Source organism: Labeo rohita, chromosome 20, assembly GCF_022985175.1.
Source record: "Labeo rohita strain BAU-BD-2019 chromosome 20, IGBB_LRoh.1.0, whole genome shotgun sequence".
NCBI classification, from domain to species: Eukaryota; Metazoa; Chordata; class Actinopteri; order Cypriniformes; family Cyprinidae; genus Labeo; species Labeo rohita.
This window is the reverse complement of record NC_066888.1, coordinates 23,615,727-23,635,185: the sequence shown is the minus strand read 5'-3', so window position 1 is coordinate 23,635,185 and position 19,459 is coordinate 23,615,727. Positions and strand designations below refer to the sequence as shown.

The window sequence follows — 19,459 nt, the reverse complement described above, 5'->3', positions numbered from 1 at the left end:
TTAAAATCTATTAAAAACAGTCTAATTAGTAAATGGTCTTGCACTGTTTTTGTTTAGTGCTGGTGAGCTCTGCAGAACTTAATTGTGTTCACTTCTCTGCCCAGTTAGTGAGGTCACATTTTGGAGCCAGACTCAGCCTATTGTGCTCAATTAATTGTAATTTAGCAATCGGGGCCCTGCTCACAGGGGTTTTGTTTGGTATGCATGTTGTTTATGAGAGTGAGAGTCTGGGTTACCTCTGATTGCGCTGATTGGGGTTTAGGAGGAAGTGCTTCGGCTTTGTGTATAACAGTCTGCATGAAATCCATTTGTCTGCACTGTGCATGTGTGCATACACGTGTCGCTTTCGGCCTTTTTTTTCCTCTGCTGTCTGAGACCCTGGCACGGTCACAGCGGGGGGTCATTCCCCACACTGAGCTCAATGTTCTCAGCGTGTCAGGGCAGTTCATTGCTGAGGTTGTTTTCCCTATTAGAAACAGATGATGCTTTGTTTTGTGGACCGGACCCTGCTTGTCTCTTTGAGATATGGTTGATCTGAGAGTCTTGAACTGTTGCATATTAAGCTGTTCTCTTTTCTACAGTGTATCACAATAGTAAGGTCATTCTGTTAACCCCATACTGTGTGTTTGAGGCAAAGAAGCCTTTGAAAGGATTGTTTGTTTCCTTTGCAACAAGTTGGATTCTATTCAATTAGGCTTTCATTAAAGGGAAATGGTGTTTTGTTGATGTATAGAATAAATATGAATGTCACAGTTTGATTTTTGGCTTATAGGTCAAAGAGTTTGTCACACTGATGAAATTAATTTATATTTTAATTTTGAGTTTTTATTTTTGTTTTATAATTATTTTTTTCTTTTTATTATATAATTTTATAAAAAATATTTTTTTTTTTTCAGTTTTTTGGTGTTATGTATATTACTATTTTGTTATATTATATATGTATATTTTATTCTATTTCAGCTTTATTTCAGTTAATTATTTTAATTAATTTTTTTACTTTTATTCATAATATATATATATATATATATATATATATATATATATATATATATATATATATATATATATATATATATATATATATATATATATATATATATATATATATATATATATATATATATAATATTTATTTATTTATTTATTTATTTCCCAGTTTTGGTCATTTTAGTATATCAACTTCATTTAATGGTCAAGACAGCATTAGTTTGTTATATTATACAGTATATGTACATTTTATTCTATTTCATCTTTATTTCAGTTAATGAAAATTATGCTGTATTTTCCACAGTTCAGTTCTCTTTTTGTGTCTGAGAAGGGAGAAAAGAAATTTCATGAAATAATATTTATTTAAGCAATGCATAAATGGCGACTGTTGCCATTTTCCATGACCTTCAGTTCTTTGTCTTACTTATCTTGCTATGGAAAGTTATCTAGTCACTGCATTGGGCTCCTGTTATCACCACAGGAAGCTTCAGATGCTGTGGCCTTATTACGGTCTATTAATTACCTGATAGCACGGCAGTTAATTATGCAAAGCAATGTTAATTATGCATACTTTGCTGATGTGCAGATAGCCTTGCGGTCCAAGTCCTCTGACTGTTGCAATCCGAAAACATTGAATGAATGATGTAAAACGCTGTTTACTGTGAAATTTTCATTGTAGTCTCACTCTTAGACCCCACAGACAGAAGCTGTGGGGAACATGGAGAAATGTCTGCTCATCTCCTGATGCCTTGGGGGGAGAGGAGTCTTCAACGAAGGAGTTTCGCCTTTGGGATTTTCATTGCTCTCTTTTCTTATTTGCCTTGCAGCTTTCTTCTTGCATATGATTCCTCTCATCCTCCTCTCCTTGTCCACTTTCTCCCTCATTAGAGACTAGGTTTACATTTTGTGTATTTATTATTTAAGGTAGTTCAAAAACAGTCAAGCTGCTCTTTTGAGCAGTAGTTAGTTAGTAGTTTGTGTATGTACAGTATAAGTCAAAAGTTTACATACACCTACATAACAGAATCTGCTAAATGTTAATTTGTACCAAAATAAAAGGGATCATACAAAATGAAAATGTTTTTTTTTTTTTTTTTTTTTTCAGTACTGACCTGAATAAGATATAAGGATCCATATTTGCATCTTTGCATCCATATGTAACTATTACAGAAGGTTCAAATGCTCACTGATGCTTCAGAAGGAAACACGATGCATTAAGAGTCAGGGGGTGAAAACTTTTGAACAGAACGAAGATGTGTACATTTTTCTTATTTTGCCTAAATAACATATATTTTTTTCATTTAGTAAGAAGCTGCAGAAGATACTTACATGTTTCCCAGAAGACAAAATAAGTTAGATTTACCCTGATCTTCAAATGTAAAAAGTTTTCACCCCCGGCTCTTTATGAATCTTGTTTCCTTCTGAAGCATCAGTGAGCGTTTGAACCTTCTGTAATGGTTGCATATGAGTCCCTCAGTTGTCCTCAGTGTAAAAAGAAGATCTCAAAATCATAGAGTCATTGTTGGAAAGGGTTCAAATACACAAAAATGCTGAAAAACCACAGAATTTGTGGAACCTGATTTTTCTGAACAACAGCATGCAGTTTAACTGTTAGGACATACAAGGGACTCAAGAACTATCACTAAAAAAAAAAAAAAAAAACAGAAAAAAAAACAGCTGTGGATCATTCAGGTAACAACACAGTATTAAGAATCAAGTGTATGTAAATTTTTGAACAGGGTCATTTTTATAAATTCAACTATCATTTTTCTGTTGTAACGTATTTTATGTGAAATATCTTATTCAGGTCAGTACTAAATAAAAAAAAAATGCAGTTTGTATGATCCCTCTTATTTTGGTAAAGTAATTAACATTTTGCTGATTCTGCAGAGTGTGTGTAAACTTTTGACTTCAGCTGTATACACCTTTTAAATGGATAGTTAACCCCGAAATGAAAATTCAGTCATTAATTACTCACCCTCATGTTGTTCCAAACCCATAAGACTTTCGTTCATCTTCAGAACACAAATTAAAATACTTTTTATGAAATCCGAAATATTTCTAACCATGCATAGACAGCAACGCAACTACCACATTCAAAGCCCAGAAAGGTAGTAAAAACATTAAAACAGTCCATGCGATATCAGTGCTTCAACTGTAATGTTATGAAGCTACGAGAATATTTTTTTGTGCGCGAAAAGCATTTTTGTGAGCCTGGCATGTTTGCCAGGATTAAAAGTGTGAAATGAGACAAGGTAAACATTGATATAGAAAAAGCTGTAAATTTAGAAAAAAAAAATAGAACTAGAAAAGCTACACTTCTGAGAAATCCAATGAACTACTGTGTAATGTAACACAAACAGTTGCATTAGTAGCGTCACTCACCAGCACTGTTGTGTGTGCTACGCTATCTCTGCTGAATTTGCTAATGCCTGTAGGTACCTGGCATGGCGACAATAATTTTGGGGAGTGTGTTAAACTGCACTAACCAGCCAGCAGGATTCCATGTGACTGAGCCAAAGCAGGAAAGCATAATTGTTTCTCCCTTAATTCACATTGGCAATATTAAGCTGTGTACAGCTGTGGGTAGAGCTAAATGACTGTGCTCTGTTCTATTAAAGCCATCTAATCGACTGCAGTCTGCATCCAGATCTCTAAGTGAACTTGTTTGCAGAATATGCATGTGTTACTGCGTGTGCATCTATTAGCTTTTTTACTGAAGCTCTGAAGTCAAGATGTAATTAACCTTTAGTGCTTGTTTGCGTGCTTTGAGACTCGTCCACATTTGCTTTGTCAAATAATAGTATTTATGCATTTTTGACCTCCTTGACTGTTTTTCGCTGTTTTTCATTTGCATAACTCTTTATAAACCATCAGCCAAGCAATTTAGAAAATTAAAGCACTGGCGGGCAAAAAGAAAATAACAATTGATTTGTTTTAGCTTTTTGGCATAATTTATTCACTCTCTTAAAATACTCAGACTGGGAAAAATAGTAAGTAAGTAAATAAGTAAGTAAGTAAATAAATATATATATAAATATAAATATAAATATAAATATAAATATAAATATAAATATAAATATATATATATATATATATATATATATATATATATATATATATATATATATATATATATATATATATATATATATTAAAAAAATACGCCCCCTATTGATTGTACAGGGAATTTCAGTGTTACTAGGCAGACTTGTTACTAAATCATGACAGCCGCTGTTGTTTTCTTAGCATATTCATGACCTCAGGTGAGCTAATACCCGTCAAATACCACATGCCTCCATCCCAGAATGCAATCCACTGTCTTCTACCCAGTGTCTAAACACAGACTCAGGTGGAATAACAATGTAGTCATCCCTTTTTTAAGACTCTTAGTTGCTGTGTCTGTATTTTTGGAGCATCACATCGAGTAGTATGTTTACATGGCCTGACAGGAATCTTCGTGACCTGTTTGTGCATTATTTTTGTGTGTCATCCTGTTGTAAAAGCATGTTTAGCTAATGGCGACCCCCTTTAAAGACATTCATGTATATATTTTGATTAGTTTTATGTGATGCATTTGTCATCTGGGCCCTGAAGTGACTTGTGTAAGTTGGTTGTGGGGACTCAAAACTCTGTTTTAGCTGCTAATTTTAGTTGGGTGTAATGTGCAACATAGTCACATGCCGGGGTGATGTTACCCTGACACTGGAGCCATGGGCTGTGTGAGATTTGGTGAGTTTTTATATAAATGCTGTTGCCAGCATGACTGAGGATCTCTGTTGCAAGGCAGACGGCCCTAGAGCTCTTGGCAACACGGACTATATATACATGGGGGCGTGATGGATGTGCTGATTGATGTATTGGTGAGGTAATGTATGAACACGTTTGTCATTGAGAAATCAAACCGTCCAAACCAGACAATCCGCCTGCGGAGTTTACATGAGAAATGTGACCTTTTATCTTTCCCACGGGTAATTGGAGTTTAATTATTGTAAACTTCACTTGAGTTTTTTTTGTTTATCTCCCACCTTGACGTGACCGCTTGGAATGTGTGAACAAAAGCGTGATTGCTTACTGGCACAGACAGCCAGGTGTTTGCGGCTTAGGACTAGGATGTGAAGTTTGTTGTAGTGCTGATGGGACGGCGGCAGTTGGGTAATTTAGTTGCTGTTGGATAAGCTCCCCCAATACCCTGGCTTAGCTGAAGCCGTGTGATTTCTCTCACTGTGAAATCTCAGTGGGGGAAAAAGAGCTTTTTTTTTTTACCTAAATAATCATCTTGACTGTGTAGAGTGTTATTGAAGTTTTCATTTACAATAGTTTAATTCCAATCCACAGATGTTAGTACTCTGGTGCATAGTCGCATAGTCACATAATCACATAGTGATCATGTAATAGTCATATAATAAAAAAAATATTACTAGATACAATATATATTAGTGCTGTCAAACTATGAATCGCTATGAATCTCATCCCAAATAAAAGTTTTTGTTTACATAATATATGTGTGTGTATTGTGTGTATTGATTGTGTATATAAATACACACACATGCATGTATATGTTTAAGGATACTGTTTATATATTAAAAATATTTATAATATCAATTATGTGAATATAAACATATACATGTGTATATATTTTCAAAATATATACTGTATGTGTGTTTTTATATATACACATAAATATACACCGTATACACACGCATATATTATGTAAACAAAAACTTTTATTTTGGATGTGATTAATAGCAAATAATCTGTTCTATATTGCTTATCTAGTATTTCATTAAATTCATGTATTCATGTATGTATCTATGTGTGTGTGTGTTCTATATGGGTATCTAGTATTTAAAAAAAAAATAATAATAATATATATATATATATATATATATATATATATATATATATATATATATATATATATATATATAAATATAAATAAAAATATAAATATAAATATAAATATAAATATAAATATATATATATATATATATATATAAAATTACAATTATTACTTTAAATACTATATGTATAGTACTAGGTAAGTTAGGTCTATATAGATAGGGATAGATAGATGGTTAGATGGATGGATAGATAGATAGATAGATAGATACATATTTGTATATATATATATGTATGTGTATATATATAGATATAGATATAGATATAGATAGATATAGATATAGATATAGATAGATATAGATAGATATAGATATATAGATTTTATTTTATTTTTTTGTGCAGATTTTTAAACCACAAATTCCCTCTTAGATGTTTTTCGCATTGATACCCACCAGAGCCTTCCACATCCTTTTACCTAAAATGGGAAAAAATCTGATCTTTACAAGTCCAGATACCTTAGCTGTCTCATGGCTAATGTGCCCTGACTTTCTTTTCTTCACTTTCTGAGATGGAAGGATAGAGTAAAACACAGAAAAGCACAGAAAAAAACAACATTGTACACTCTTACCCTTTTTTTGATTTTCAGAAACTTTACCTGGTAACATTTATACGACTGATCATTTACGATAAAATGGAGCTCTAATTTTAGGTACCTGTCACAAGCTTCCGTTTATCATCCTGCTGGGACTGGTAGCCTATCTGCAACAGTAAGAAGGTCATGAGTTAAGGTTTCTGTGGCACCTTTCTGTGTATAAATACTGTCTTGTGACAACCTGTTGACAGTCGTGAAATATGTGGGATTGCATGAGCTCATCCGTGTCAGAACAAAGCAGGCTTTTCACCCTATCCCACCGTAGACCCCCAGGAGCCTGCAGCGTCTGCGTCTAGAGGTCTAAATGAAGGTCACCCTGCTTTGAAACCATACAGTTTGGCAGGACAGGTGTTTATCTTTTGAAACATGTTCCCTTTGAGAGGAAATAGAAAGACAGAACATTCCAGAGCCAAAAAGAGTTTGTTTTTCTGGTTGTGGAGCCTAAATATGGCTCGAAAGGGGTGGGCTTGAACCCGTGTCTGGTATGTGTTTGTTTTCTGACTAGTGGCACCACATGACCACCAAATTGCTCCAACAGCCAAGGTGGGAGAGATGACGTTGCCTACCCAGAACACTTTTTATCGATGAGATCATTCTCTTGCCCCAGACTCTTAATAGTCTTCGGTGCAGAAGGTTTCTCCTCTCCAGCTTTCTAAATAGTTGCAGAGCTTGGCTTGTCACTTCTTGGGATCTTCCAGGACTCAGGTTGGCTGTGTTGCTGTGGAATTAGCTTTGTTTTGAGTTCTGTTCTTAGTTATACAATTTCATTCTTCAGTTTTGCTTTCTTTTAATGGGAATCTGACTCAGGTATACAAGAGTAGAGCTCTATCTCTCTACCTCAACTCTCCCAGAGGGACTTGGTCCGGGTTCAGAGCATCAGAGCAGAAAGGCAGGCCTGCAGGCACCTGTCCATCATGCCAGCCCCCAGAGTGTACCGCTTCCCGCAGAAGATCAGCCGCACTGAGATCATCTTGAGGAGTGAGTTTGATGGGGAGGGATGGGGTTTAAACCATGAGAGACTCCCAGCAGGGGCAGTCAGGTACTTTGGAAACATCTCTATTTTCAAGGCTAAATTGGGTCACTTCCATGTGCAAACAAACTGTAATGTGCTTTGTGGTATGTAGTAAAATGGCTACCTTTTGTAAAACTTAACCTTTGCAAAAACCTGGATCAGTTGTTTATATGCTCAAGCTTGGTTATGAGATTCTGTCCTAGAAAAAAAAAAAAACAATCCGTCTGAGCACCAGTGAAATGAAAGCATGAGATGTTTGTTTACCATAAAGATGGTTTGAATAGTTGGCTTTATTAACACTTAAGCTACACAGTTTAAAGGCATTGTGCTTGATTTGAACTGCACCGTAGATAATAATAGATTTACTACCCAAACAACAAAAAAATAGCTTGTTTAAAAATTTCAAGCAGCCTGTCAAAACAGCAGTGGCTCAGCCAATAGAATTAGTTTGGGGGCGGGGTTACAGGGCTTGACATATTGTGAACTTTTCACCCAACTTAAAGGGATAGTTCACCCAAAAATGAAAATTCTGGCATTAATTACTCACCCTCATGTCGTTCCAAACCTGTAAGAACTTCATCTTCAGAACACAAAGTTAGATATTTTTGATTAAATCTAAGAGCTTTCTGACCCTGCATAGACAGCAACGCAACTGAAAGATGAATGAAGGTCTTACAGGTTTGGAACGGCATGAGGGTGGTTAATTAATTAGAAAATTTTTATTTTTGGGTAAACTATGCCTTTAAAATGATGTATGCGAACTGTAAAATGTATTTAACAACACATGGGCGGGAAAAATAGTCCCCGCGTGTCCTCAAAAAAAATGTACAAAAAAGTGTTTTTTTTTTTTTTTTTTTTTTTTTTTTTTTTGTTTGTTTGTTTGTTTGTTTGTTTGTTTTTTAATATCTAAGGTCATAAAAAGTCATAAATGTCTTAAATTGTAAAGCACAGCAATTCGTATTCAGTGAATAGTGCACAATAGATTGCTTATGATCTACAATTTGTGCCTTATGGTGTTTAGAAATCCGATTTATTTTTTTTCCCAAATTCCGTTTGATTTTATTTTTAATTCTTTTTTTCTGGATTGTTTTTCTGTCTTTTTTAATGGTTAAATTCAATTTTATTAATCAAAAAACATGTCTAATTAAAATCATGAAACTTAAAGAATTTAACATCAGTTTATTAAAAGTTTAACAAAAATTACATGTTTAGGGCCCTATGAAATCGTTTTATTTCCGCCCACCTTACGTTTTATTGTTAAATTTAATTTATCTTCTAATTAATGAAAATTAAACATTTTATTTTTTTTGTCAAATGAAGGGGATTTACTATTACAGTTTAAACGTTGAAGAAATATGATTATTCCTCAAAAATAAGGTTGTAATCATTTTAGTAGCAGTAGTAGTATTACTTGCATTCTGCTGAACAATAGTATTCCTGCACAATGTCTTCATGTTAAACCAAACTTTTATTTAATTTTTTTTATTTTACCTTTAAATTTCTGTGTGTATATGATATGATGATAGTTTTACTCAAAGAAATGGTAAAATGCTCAGAGCAGTTCTGCAGATGTTATTAATGCATTTATGTCCTAATTTAGCGAGATGGCAGACGCTAATGTCAACGCAAGCGTTACGCGCGTTTCGGTATGAGTAGTAAACAAAACCGTGCATCAGCGTCATTCGTTACCACAGAGACGCGCAGAATTCGTATTTATATAGTCGTTGTTCAGCTTAATATTTACAAATATTAGTCCATATCACAATTTGATTTAAGTTTAATGACCTACTTTTGATTAACTCATCCAAACTTTGACAAATTCCGAATTAAACTAAATTCCGTTTTTATGACTGGACAGTCTGCGTTTTCCGCATTGCGGAAATCATAGGTCCCCAGTGTTTGCACTTGTTATACTGTATGTAGTAGACTGTTAGTAGAGTGCATATTTTATCTTTCTCATCTTTTTTGGAAACGCCTGCGAGAAGTCCCGGATTCAAATCCCGGACGAGCCCCCACTTGTTACGCTCCCTTTTAAAAATCTAGGATTAAGCAGTGTGTGTAATGTAAAGCATAAACATTTCAGTCTACTTCGGTCTTATGATTATTCTCATCGTCTCATCCACGTCCAGCTATTTTAACAAATGGCTAGTTTTGCATCTTAATATTGCAATTGGTGTGCTTACCATATTATTTGAACGTATTATCTTAATGAACACGCTGTTTTGTAGTATAAACAGTTTTACTGTTTACTGCACGTTGTTATTCTTCTCGTTATTTCCCTATAGGGCTAATGAACTGGAAGTCTCGCCCATAGGCTTACTTTTTGCATTGAAGAATAAGGTAGTTTGAAAACAATTAGTTTCTTTTGTTTTAGCGCAGAATTACTTCACCCTAAGCACATGGCAATTTGTATGTTTCCTCAAACCATGTATGACAGAAACTCAATTCTAGATTTGAATCTGTTAAACGTCAAACCAAAATACTGGTCAAGGTATGTTAATTGTGACAGCTGACAGATTTTGTCTAATCAAACAGCTTAACCGCTTCACACTCCTTCACTGGGTTTTAACAGCACAGCCATGCCAAGTTTATCACGAGAAGTCATTAAATGTCTTAAACAGATTGTCCATACCGATCCAAGAGCTGCTCTCTGTTTCTCAGTGAAATGTGTGCTTGTTTTAGCTCTGTGTGCTGAGTCAGTCTTTTCGCTCTTTTTGCAGCCATTCTCACATTCTCGATCTTGCTTATCCTGTAGGTTTTTTTTTTCTCCATTTGATTTGCCTTTCCGAGATAATACCGTTTCCCAATGTCATTTCAGCTTTCTGTCAGAAGTGTAACTGACATTATCGTGACGGTCTACACAATGTAATGAATCTAGTTTGACAAAGACGTCCGTGATCTCAACAAAAGTTGCATTGTATAGACACAAGTTCGACAGGATGTTAAAAGCACTCTCATTTCAGAAGTGCTAAAAATGATTGTTTACACTCTGCACATGTTCAGTGGTTGTATTTTCTTTCATTTGGACCACAAATGGCAGAACTGTTTCCAAGCAGAACTTCTTTTATTAGGCAACATTGCATCAAAAAGCCTCCCCCCAATTGTTTTGCAGCTTATTCCAGCCACTGTTGTTGTTTAACCACCCCAGAGCTGAAGTGGGATCAGCTGATGCTATTTAGTATCTCTGGGGTAACGCCGAACACTGAAAACATCAACACCTCGTACATGAGGCATCTAAACTAGGGCCGTTAGTTTTTATTTTATTATTATTTTTTTTTTTTTACTTTATTTTTACATTCCAGATTAAATCTGCGTGGACACAACTGACTCTAACTAGATGTACTATTTTAAGCAAGTTGTAGTAAGTAGAACCCAGTAACTACTATTTTTAGATCCCAGTCCCATTTCTTGCCAGACTTTTTGTCTCTGACATGGAGCCCTGAGTAACAAGACTCGTCAAAACTGTGATGCTATAGATTTTCATTATATCCTAATCCTAGGTTGTCTGCAAACATAAACTGAGAGTCTACTTTTAAGTCCTTCACTTACTACCACTAAGACAGAAATCCTGTTTCTGGAGAAAATGACACACAACATTTCTTTTGACTCATATAAGCTTGTTTTAATAATTTCCCATTTAACCGGTTCACAGACTTGCTTACAAACCAATCAGAATCTGTTTAGATCTAGAGGACTAATCGTTTGCTTCCTCATCTTTAAATTATGCAGCACTTGACTGTAATTTTCCCATTTGTGAAACCACAACTGTGGAATTAATTGGAAGGCATGGGCCCCGTGTTGTGAGACACGCATGAGTGATAAGGGGATTTGTGTGTTGTATTTACAAGGTGACAGCATCAGGGTGTGGTAATGAGGCTCTGTGTCAGATGATGTTTGTTTCTCCCAAATTTTGTTGTAAAACATCGGGGGAGCGTGGGGGGGAGGAAGAAGGTGTCTTTCAAGAACAGGTGGTGTCTCAATCTTGGATGGATCATCAAGCCTTTGGGCATAATTAATGCTGCTTGTTAAGGGAAGCATCTCAATTACTATTGCTCATATGTTTAGGAGTTTGAACAGTCACATTTATGTAAATGTGTTGCTCCACTATTAACATGAATGTTAAGTTTTTGTCCAGACCAGCCATGACTGTGATGGGACCTTTGTTGCAAAATGAGATCCAATATTATTTAATGTATTAGTTTATACACTACTAGTCAAAAGTTTTTTAACGGCAAGATTTTTAATAACTTTTAAAGAAGTCTCTTCTGCTCACCAAGGCTGTATTTATTTAATCCAAAGTAGAGCAAAAACAGTAAAATTTTGAATATTTTTACTATTTAAAATGGTTGTTTTCTGTTTGAATGTATTTTAAAATGTAATTTATTCCTGTGATCAAATCTAAATTTTCAGCATCGTTACTCCAGTCTTCAGTATCACATGAAACATGTTTAAGAAACATTTTTTATTATTATTATCAGTTTTTAAAACGGTTCCTCTCTGGATTCTTTGATGAATAGAAAGATGCAAAGATCAGCATTTATCTGAAATAAAAAGCTTTTGTAACATTATACACTATACCATTCAAAAGCTTGGAGTCAGTATAATTTTTATTTTTGGGGGGGAAGAAATTATAGAAATTAATTTTATTTAGCAAGAATGCTTTAAATTGATCAAAAGTGATGATAAAAACATTTTATAATGTTACAAAAGAGTTTTATTTCAGATAAATGCTGTTCTTCTAACTTTCTATTCATCAAAGAAACCTGAAAAAATTCTACTATATTGTTTTCAACACAATAAATGTTTTTTTGAGCAGCAAATCAGAATATTAGAATGATTTCTGAAGGATCATGTGACTGGAGTAATGATGCTAAATATTCAGCTTTGAAATCCCAGGAATAAATTACATTTTATATATTCAATAAAATATATATAAAAATTATTCAAATAGAAAACAGTGATTTTAAATAGTAAAAATATTTTGGATATTGTTTTTGCTGTACTTTGGATCAAATAAATGCAGGCTTGGTGAGCAGAAGAGGCTTCTTTTAAAAACAAACACAAACAAAAAAACATTAAAAGTCTTACTGTTCAAAAACTTTTGACTGGTATTGTGTATATAAGAGCATATATGAGCAATATCAAACAATAGATTAATGAAACCAAATACTGCCTTTTAGATTTACCAAAAATGAATTATATCTCATGTTTAACCGCTGTAGAGACATCAGAGACAGCGGTACATTTCAGAAGATTTGGCAGAGGTAAGGCTGTTCTCGGCAGGTTCATGAGCGCTGAATGGCCGCTGACGCCCTGGAGCTCACATCTCCAAAAAAATCAAAGCAAATTTGTTAGATCAAGTCTAAACAAGTACATTTTGCCTAAAAAACTGCATTCCTTGACACAAAAAGAGTATTGTTTATAAAATTATAAAGAATTTTTGGCATCCGCCATGACACTCACTGTGAGAAATACCGCAAGCGGAGTGATCCAAACGGTGAAACGGATTGAATTATGATATCACTAGAATATCGCAGTCCTTTCAGCCAATCAGATTTGAAGGATAAGATGTTGTGTAAATGTATATTTTGTAGTATAATGTGTTTGTCTGGTTTGTACTGTACGTATAAGTCGTCCAACAGTGACAGCGAAGTTTTTAGGCGGAAGCAGAATTTCTTTTTCCCAGCTCTTGCTGTCGTCCTAAAATATGGCGTGAATTTTTAGAGATGATTCGGCTCCATAAAATTAAAGCTGTCCGGTGTATTCATGGCTATTATTTCTTGGTGACATCATCCGATAACTCGATTTCAAGCCCATTACTTGGTCCTGTGGCCGAGACGAGCTTTGTTTCTCCCTGTCAGTGCTTAGAGAGACTTCCTGAGACATCTTTCATCCTCCCTGAGGAAAATATATTTCCTTCTCATTTTCCTGAAATGGATATCTAAAATTCGTCCGTCATGGTTGCTCACCAGATTTGAGCAATTTCTCGCTGTCTTTGTCTCTAAAGGGTTAAACCCTCATAAACATGCATGTTTTTCTCCACCCACCTGATCATAATAGTTGTGATGGGATTGTAACATTGACCGCTTTACCCTTCGCCCATCCAGGCATGAATAATTGATCAGGTCCGGAAAGTGCAATAAGTGGACCACATCCTGCTCGGTGAACGTTGTGGCAGAGTCTCTAACGGCTGTCTGCCAGCCTATTGGTTCAGGCTTGTTTTACCACAGCAGTGTTTGCTTGAGAATAGCCAGAACAACATGCTGCTCTCTCTGAGATCTCATGGAGTCATTGACGGGAGTTTGGGAGCTGATGCGAACGGCTCTAGTGCACTTGTTACAAGCGCACCTAAAGACCAGGATGGACTTCTACAGTACATCTGCTGTCAGAAGAGGCTCGGTGGTTCCCTCCTCTCATGTAGGTGCTATTCTGACTCTTCAGCTTTCTGCTGGTCCGTAAACGGACCGTTTATAAACTTAAATGGAACTGATATTTGAGTGTGATATCTGGTTTCACTGGTCTGATTTTATTTTACTTTATTTTTATACAAGTCACTTTTATGTAAATATATTATACATAGAAATTTTTTATAAATATAAGTAGTGTTGCTTGAGTATTTACTAATTTTTTGTGTGAATTCAGTAAGCTAAGGTGGTGCAAGTACACTAAGAAACACATTATGCATCTAATAATGCACTGTTATTTTTATAATTTTTAATTATTATAATTTAATATATTTAAAATATAATTATGCTTCTAACCATTTTATTTTATTTTATTTTATTTTATTTTATTTTATTTTATTTTATTTTATTTTATTTTATTTTATTTTATTTTATTTTATTTTATTTTATTTTATTTTATTTCATTTTATTTTATTTTATTTTGTGCATGCTTGTAGTATAAGAAGTCCATTTGTAGGTTATGCTATCTGTGTGTGTGTGATCTAATGGCAGTACATTACCGAACTGGCTTGAAGGAGGATCAGTCCATATTAAAGCTGACACTGAGTGCTTTTGGACCAGAGCCAGCCTTTAAAGTGCTGTTTAGCTTGGCCGGGTTAAATGGGCCAAGTATACTTGCCATTGTGTCAGAGTTTCAAATTGCAGTCATTGCACACAAAAATCTCTATAATGTGGCCATAACATCAAATCAAGTAAATATTTGTATAACTTGCCCTTTGTCTCTGGAGAGGCTATATCCGCTGACTCATTAGATGTCATCTGTTTTTGTAATAGCTTTGCTAATTTGTGATTAGCTCATCACATTTTAAGAGTAATATTTGCTTCTGTTTCAGAGTAACTGAGGGTGCCTGCTTATGTAACAGGGCTTTTTACATAGACATTAAGGCTGGCGTAGGTGTGTTTTATGTGTGAAAGACAAAGACCATTTGAGAAGGGGAATTTGTAGAGTGGGTTACACAAACATGGGCAATCACGAAGGGTTGGTTTTCTTAAAAGGGGCACAGAACTGTAATGTTAGATTAGATTTGACAGATGAGTTGATTAGTGCTCGGCTTGTCCAGATGGCTCAGCTCTAATGTCATATTTTTTCATGGAGTCTTGTGCTGCAGGGAAAATTCTACATTCAGACTTGTTTAATCCAATTAATGTGTTCTGCAAGCCATTTGTTTCTGGTTAAAGTTAAGTTTAGCTTTGCTACTTGGTGCGCGTTGCATGCCATGATCTACTTTGCTACTTTGCTACTTTCATGTTGATGTAAAAAAGATGCTACTTTATTATCCCAAGACAGATGTTTTGTTTTTGACATGTCTTGTTAAATGTTGTTTTATTTTGTTTTGTCTTTTTGTTTTTTACGTTGTAAGCTATGATTTGTTATGCTGTTTCATGTTAAATTTATGTTGTTTTATTATTCTTTTTGTTATGAAATGTATGTTAAATATATTTTGTGTTATGTTCAAGCTTTTTGTTTGTTTTTTATGTTGTTTTGTTATATTTTGTTATGCTTTTTTTTGTTGATGGTAATGTTACGTTTTTTACGTTATTTTTAGGTTTATGGTTTTTATGTAACATAAACATTTAATATAAAAAAAAAACTAAAAAAAAAGCATATCATAAAATATAACAAAGCATAACATTACGTAACGTAAAACATAAAATTTATGCCAAAATTAAGAATAACTTAAGAAGAAGGGCTCTGACAAAACTCTCTTTAAATGCTTTGAAATTGTTTTACCGGGAAATCGATTTTGAAAATTAGTGACACCGATAACCACGGAAATACTTAATATACTTAATATCGTTATCAGTAATTTTCCAGATTAAAATAATTTCTAAGCATTTTAAGAGTTTTTGACAGAGCTCTTGTTATTCTTATTTTGGCATTAATTTTATATTTTGTTTTTGGTTTGTTTTATGTTACATTTTATCTTTCTTAATGTTATTTTTCTGTTTGTTGTTTTCTAATATTAAATATTATATGTTGTAGGGGTTGACCAAATATTGGCACTGACATTAAGCATTTTTATGGTTATCAGTATCAGTAATTTTTAAAACCGATTTCCTGATAAAATAATTTAAAAACATTTAATGTCAGAGCCCTTGTTGTTCTTCATTTTGGCATTAATTTTTATGTTATATAATATTATGTTGTGTTATATTTTATGTAATGTTTTTTTTTTTTTTGTTTTGTTTTTGTTTTTTCTTTTCCTCAAATGTGAATGTCATGTTTTTACCAATATTTTTTGGTTTGTGTTTTAACCGATGTGGTTAACTGATTATTGGTGCTAATATTAAATGTTTTTATGATTATTGGTATCTGTAATTTTCAAAACCGATTTACCGATTTCCCGATTAAAATTATTTAAAAGCATTTAAAGAGGGTTTTGTACGAGCCCTTGCTATTCTTAATTTTGGCGTTAATTTTGTTATGCAATATTATATTTTGTTATTTTATGTAATGCTTTATTTTTTTGGTTTGTTTTACGTTAAATGTTATGTTTTTTAACGTTATTTTTAGGTTTATGTTATTTTTTTTATGTTAAATATTATATGCTGTTGGGGTCAACTGATTATCGGTGCCGATATTAAGCATTTTTATGGTTATTATCTGTATCTTTAAATTATCAAAACTGATTTACTGATAAAATAATTTAAAAGCATTTAAAGAGTTTTTGTCAGAGCTCTTGTTTTTCTAATTTTTGACATTAATTTTCATTTTTACACCAGACATATATATCGGTTTAAAATATTGGTTATTGGTCTACTGGATCGGTAATAAACGGTATTGCCATCAGCCCTGAAAAAGCATATCGTTCAACGTTTTTGTAGCATAATCATTTCAGAGAAATTCATTTTCAACTATCAGTCAGTCAGTCAGATGGTCTCAAGTCAGCAACGTGGACCAGACTTTTTGCTGTGTTGTCAATAGTTTGTCTGTGTTGCTATTTAAGCTACCTCCCCCCACTAAAATGATGAAACTGCAGGAAACAAACAGGTCAAACAGGTGTAAGGATGAAAAAGCTCTTGTTTTTGCGGTGCCCTGCTGTGTGAAGCAAATAAACAGGAAATGGCAGAGGGCATATGTAGCCTGGTAATGAGCTACAGAGAGGGCCTTACCTCCAGACTCTGTAAACAGACCTCTCTCACCTGCACAATGCCGCATTGATCGATTAGTCAAGCGTGTCACGGCAGAGACTTGTCCTGTGTGCGTGCTAAGCTTTCATTCAGACCTCTACCTTCCTCCGCTCTCAAATTCAGCCTGCCAAAATCAGCAAAGCCTCTATACCCAAACTGTGCTGTAAAATAAGACACATGTGCACAATATATTTGCAGCATGTGGTCATTAGTTAACCTTCCTTCCATTTGTTTTTTATTTAATTTTGGTGTGTAATATGTAGTTTTAGCAATATTTTTATTTATTTTAAAAATATTTTTAATGTTTGGAATATTTTTACAGTATGTTTTTGTTTATATAAAGTGTCAAATGTGAATTAATTACCCTGGCACTGACTGTTTCGGTGCTTAGCACTTCTTTTTTTTTTTTTTTTTTTTTTTAACGCAGTGATTTGAACTGCTGCTGACGGTTCCTCTAACAGATAATCTTTTCCCCTTTCCCTGATATATAATGTCCTAATTAACGCTTGGTGTCCAACACACCTGATCGATGCGTCTTGCAGCCAGCGGCCCATGTTTCGCTCGCTCTCTCTAAAAACCTGATCTTCTATTACTCTTTTGGGGCTTGTCCAGTGTACTTTGCATTATTGATCAGATTTCAAATTGAAAGTTTCAAACTGATGCTCATTCCTGATTTTATTTTATTTTATTTTATTTTTTTTATACAGGTCCCCCCGATGCCAAGACAGACTCCTCAGGTGCAGAATGGCCCATCACCAGAGGAGCTGGAGGTGCAGAGAAGGTAAAAATCAAAGTTACAGACACTTACTGCAGTAAATATGAAGTAGTAGGTTGAATTAGCTGATAAACAAAAAGCCTTTTGGGTTCTGATGCTTATGCATCATTTAAAGATGTGGTAAGTTATTTGTTCCATAGACTCTTATTTCTTTTCCAATAGAAAATGATTTCTTTATGTGTAAAATTTGTTTTAGTAGGCTTGGTAAACCTTTTAAAGATGCTGTGTCATTCACGAAACACCCTCCACCCCACAGAAGAACACGTGCACTCACAGATTACGAGTTGACGTGCATATGTGATGGTGAGAATATGAACCAGGTGAACTCTCACACTGCTGAATCAAACGCACATAGCGCAGCAATGTAATGTTAATGTCTGTTGGACTAAGTTCAGTTAAATCACCACTTTGAAGCCCTGAATTCGCCTTTTCATGAGCGTGTTTTATCAAGATTTCTGTGGACTTCAAAGGACGACGGAGGCTGTTACTCACCCTGGTCTTGTTAATGAAAAGCTTTTCTGCAATGAGTTCCCAAAGGAAGCAGCAGTCAAGGTTAAAGCTGCTTGACTAGAATATACATGCTCAAAACTCACTGCCTGCTTGTCGGAGTTTTCTTTCTACTTTTTTGCTTTAATTATATAATTCCATTGATGCAACTATTGCATCTTCATTCGTTTTTGTTGCAGTAAGGCTTAAAATGTTACAAAGATTTGGTACTATATTGTGAATATAGTCATTTTAAAGTGCTTTTGTTAAGCAAAAAACTTTATCTAGTATTATTAATTAAAGTATAATTTAGTAATGTATATGAGCAATATAGCTGTAGGTAATCACAGCATGCGAAACTACAACTGTGCAAACTACTTCCTTCCGCCATGGATTCAGATTTCATGTTGACAGTTTAACAGCTGAGCCCAAGCCTCCGTTACGAATTTCAAAACAAACTAGTAACGAAGGGACGTTTAGTTGCTTCACTGAAAGCTTTTTGTATTACTGTATTAAAAGCTTACTGTGTAAACAGAGAAATTGACTGAGGGAGTGTGATTACCTGCATCTTCATTCTTCAGCTCAATCTCATATTCACAATAAAACATGAGTTTGAATGTCTACTGAGGAAAGCGATATCTTTGTCGTGCTATTCTTTCGTCTGTCAAAGGTGAAATCCGTTAGATTTACCCAAAATGAATTGCATCCCATGTTGAATGACTATAGAGACATCAGAGCCAGCAGCAAACTCCAGAAGATCTGGCCAAGGTAAGGCTGCTCTTGGTGGGTTCATGAGTGCCGAACGCCCGCTGACACCCTGGAGCTCACATCTCCGAAAACATTGAAGCAAATTGTCAAATAGACCTTTGGCTTTTATTAACAAAAAGCATATTTGAAGTCCAAACAAGTACATTCCCACCTAAAAAAAACGTTTAAAACTACATTCCATGACACCAAAACAGTATTTATAAAAATTATAGTAGATTTCAGCGTCCACCGTGACACTCGCTGTGAGAAATACTGCAAGTGGAGCGATACAAACCGTGAAACGGTTGGAGTTCCGCTATCACTAGAATATTGCTATATAAGTATTGAAATCCTTCTGCCCA

The 19,459-nt window shown here is 34.4% G+C and overlaps 1 protein-coding gene across 9 annotated transcripts in view; it reads left to right on the top strand.

Annotated features, from left to right (window-relative positions):
- The window catches only part of enah (ENAH actin regulator), a 123,463-nt gene that overhangs the window by 66,959 nt on the left and 37,045 nt on the right, over positions 1–19,459 (top strand). For 8 of the 9 annotated variants that reach the window (XM_051138380.1, XM_051138379.1, XM_051138377.1 and 5 more), the window contains exon 4: positions 17,800–17,870. In XM_051138380.1, the coding sequence (XP_050994337.1) occupies positions 17,800–17,870 (71 nt within the window). Of the gene's footprint in view, positions 1–7,034; positions 7,187–7,288; positions 7,462–17,799; positions 17,871–19,459 lie in introns of those variants that run through there. The other variant, XM_051138381.1, reaches the window with a different exon arrangement.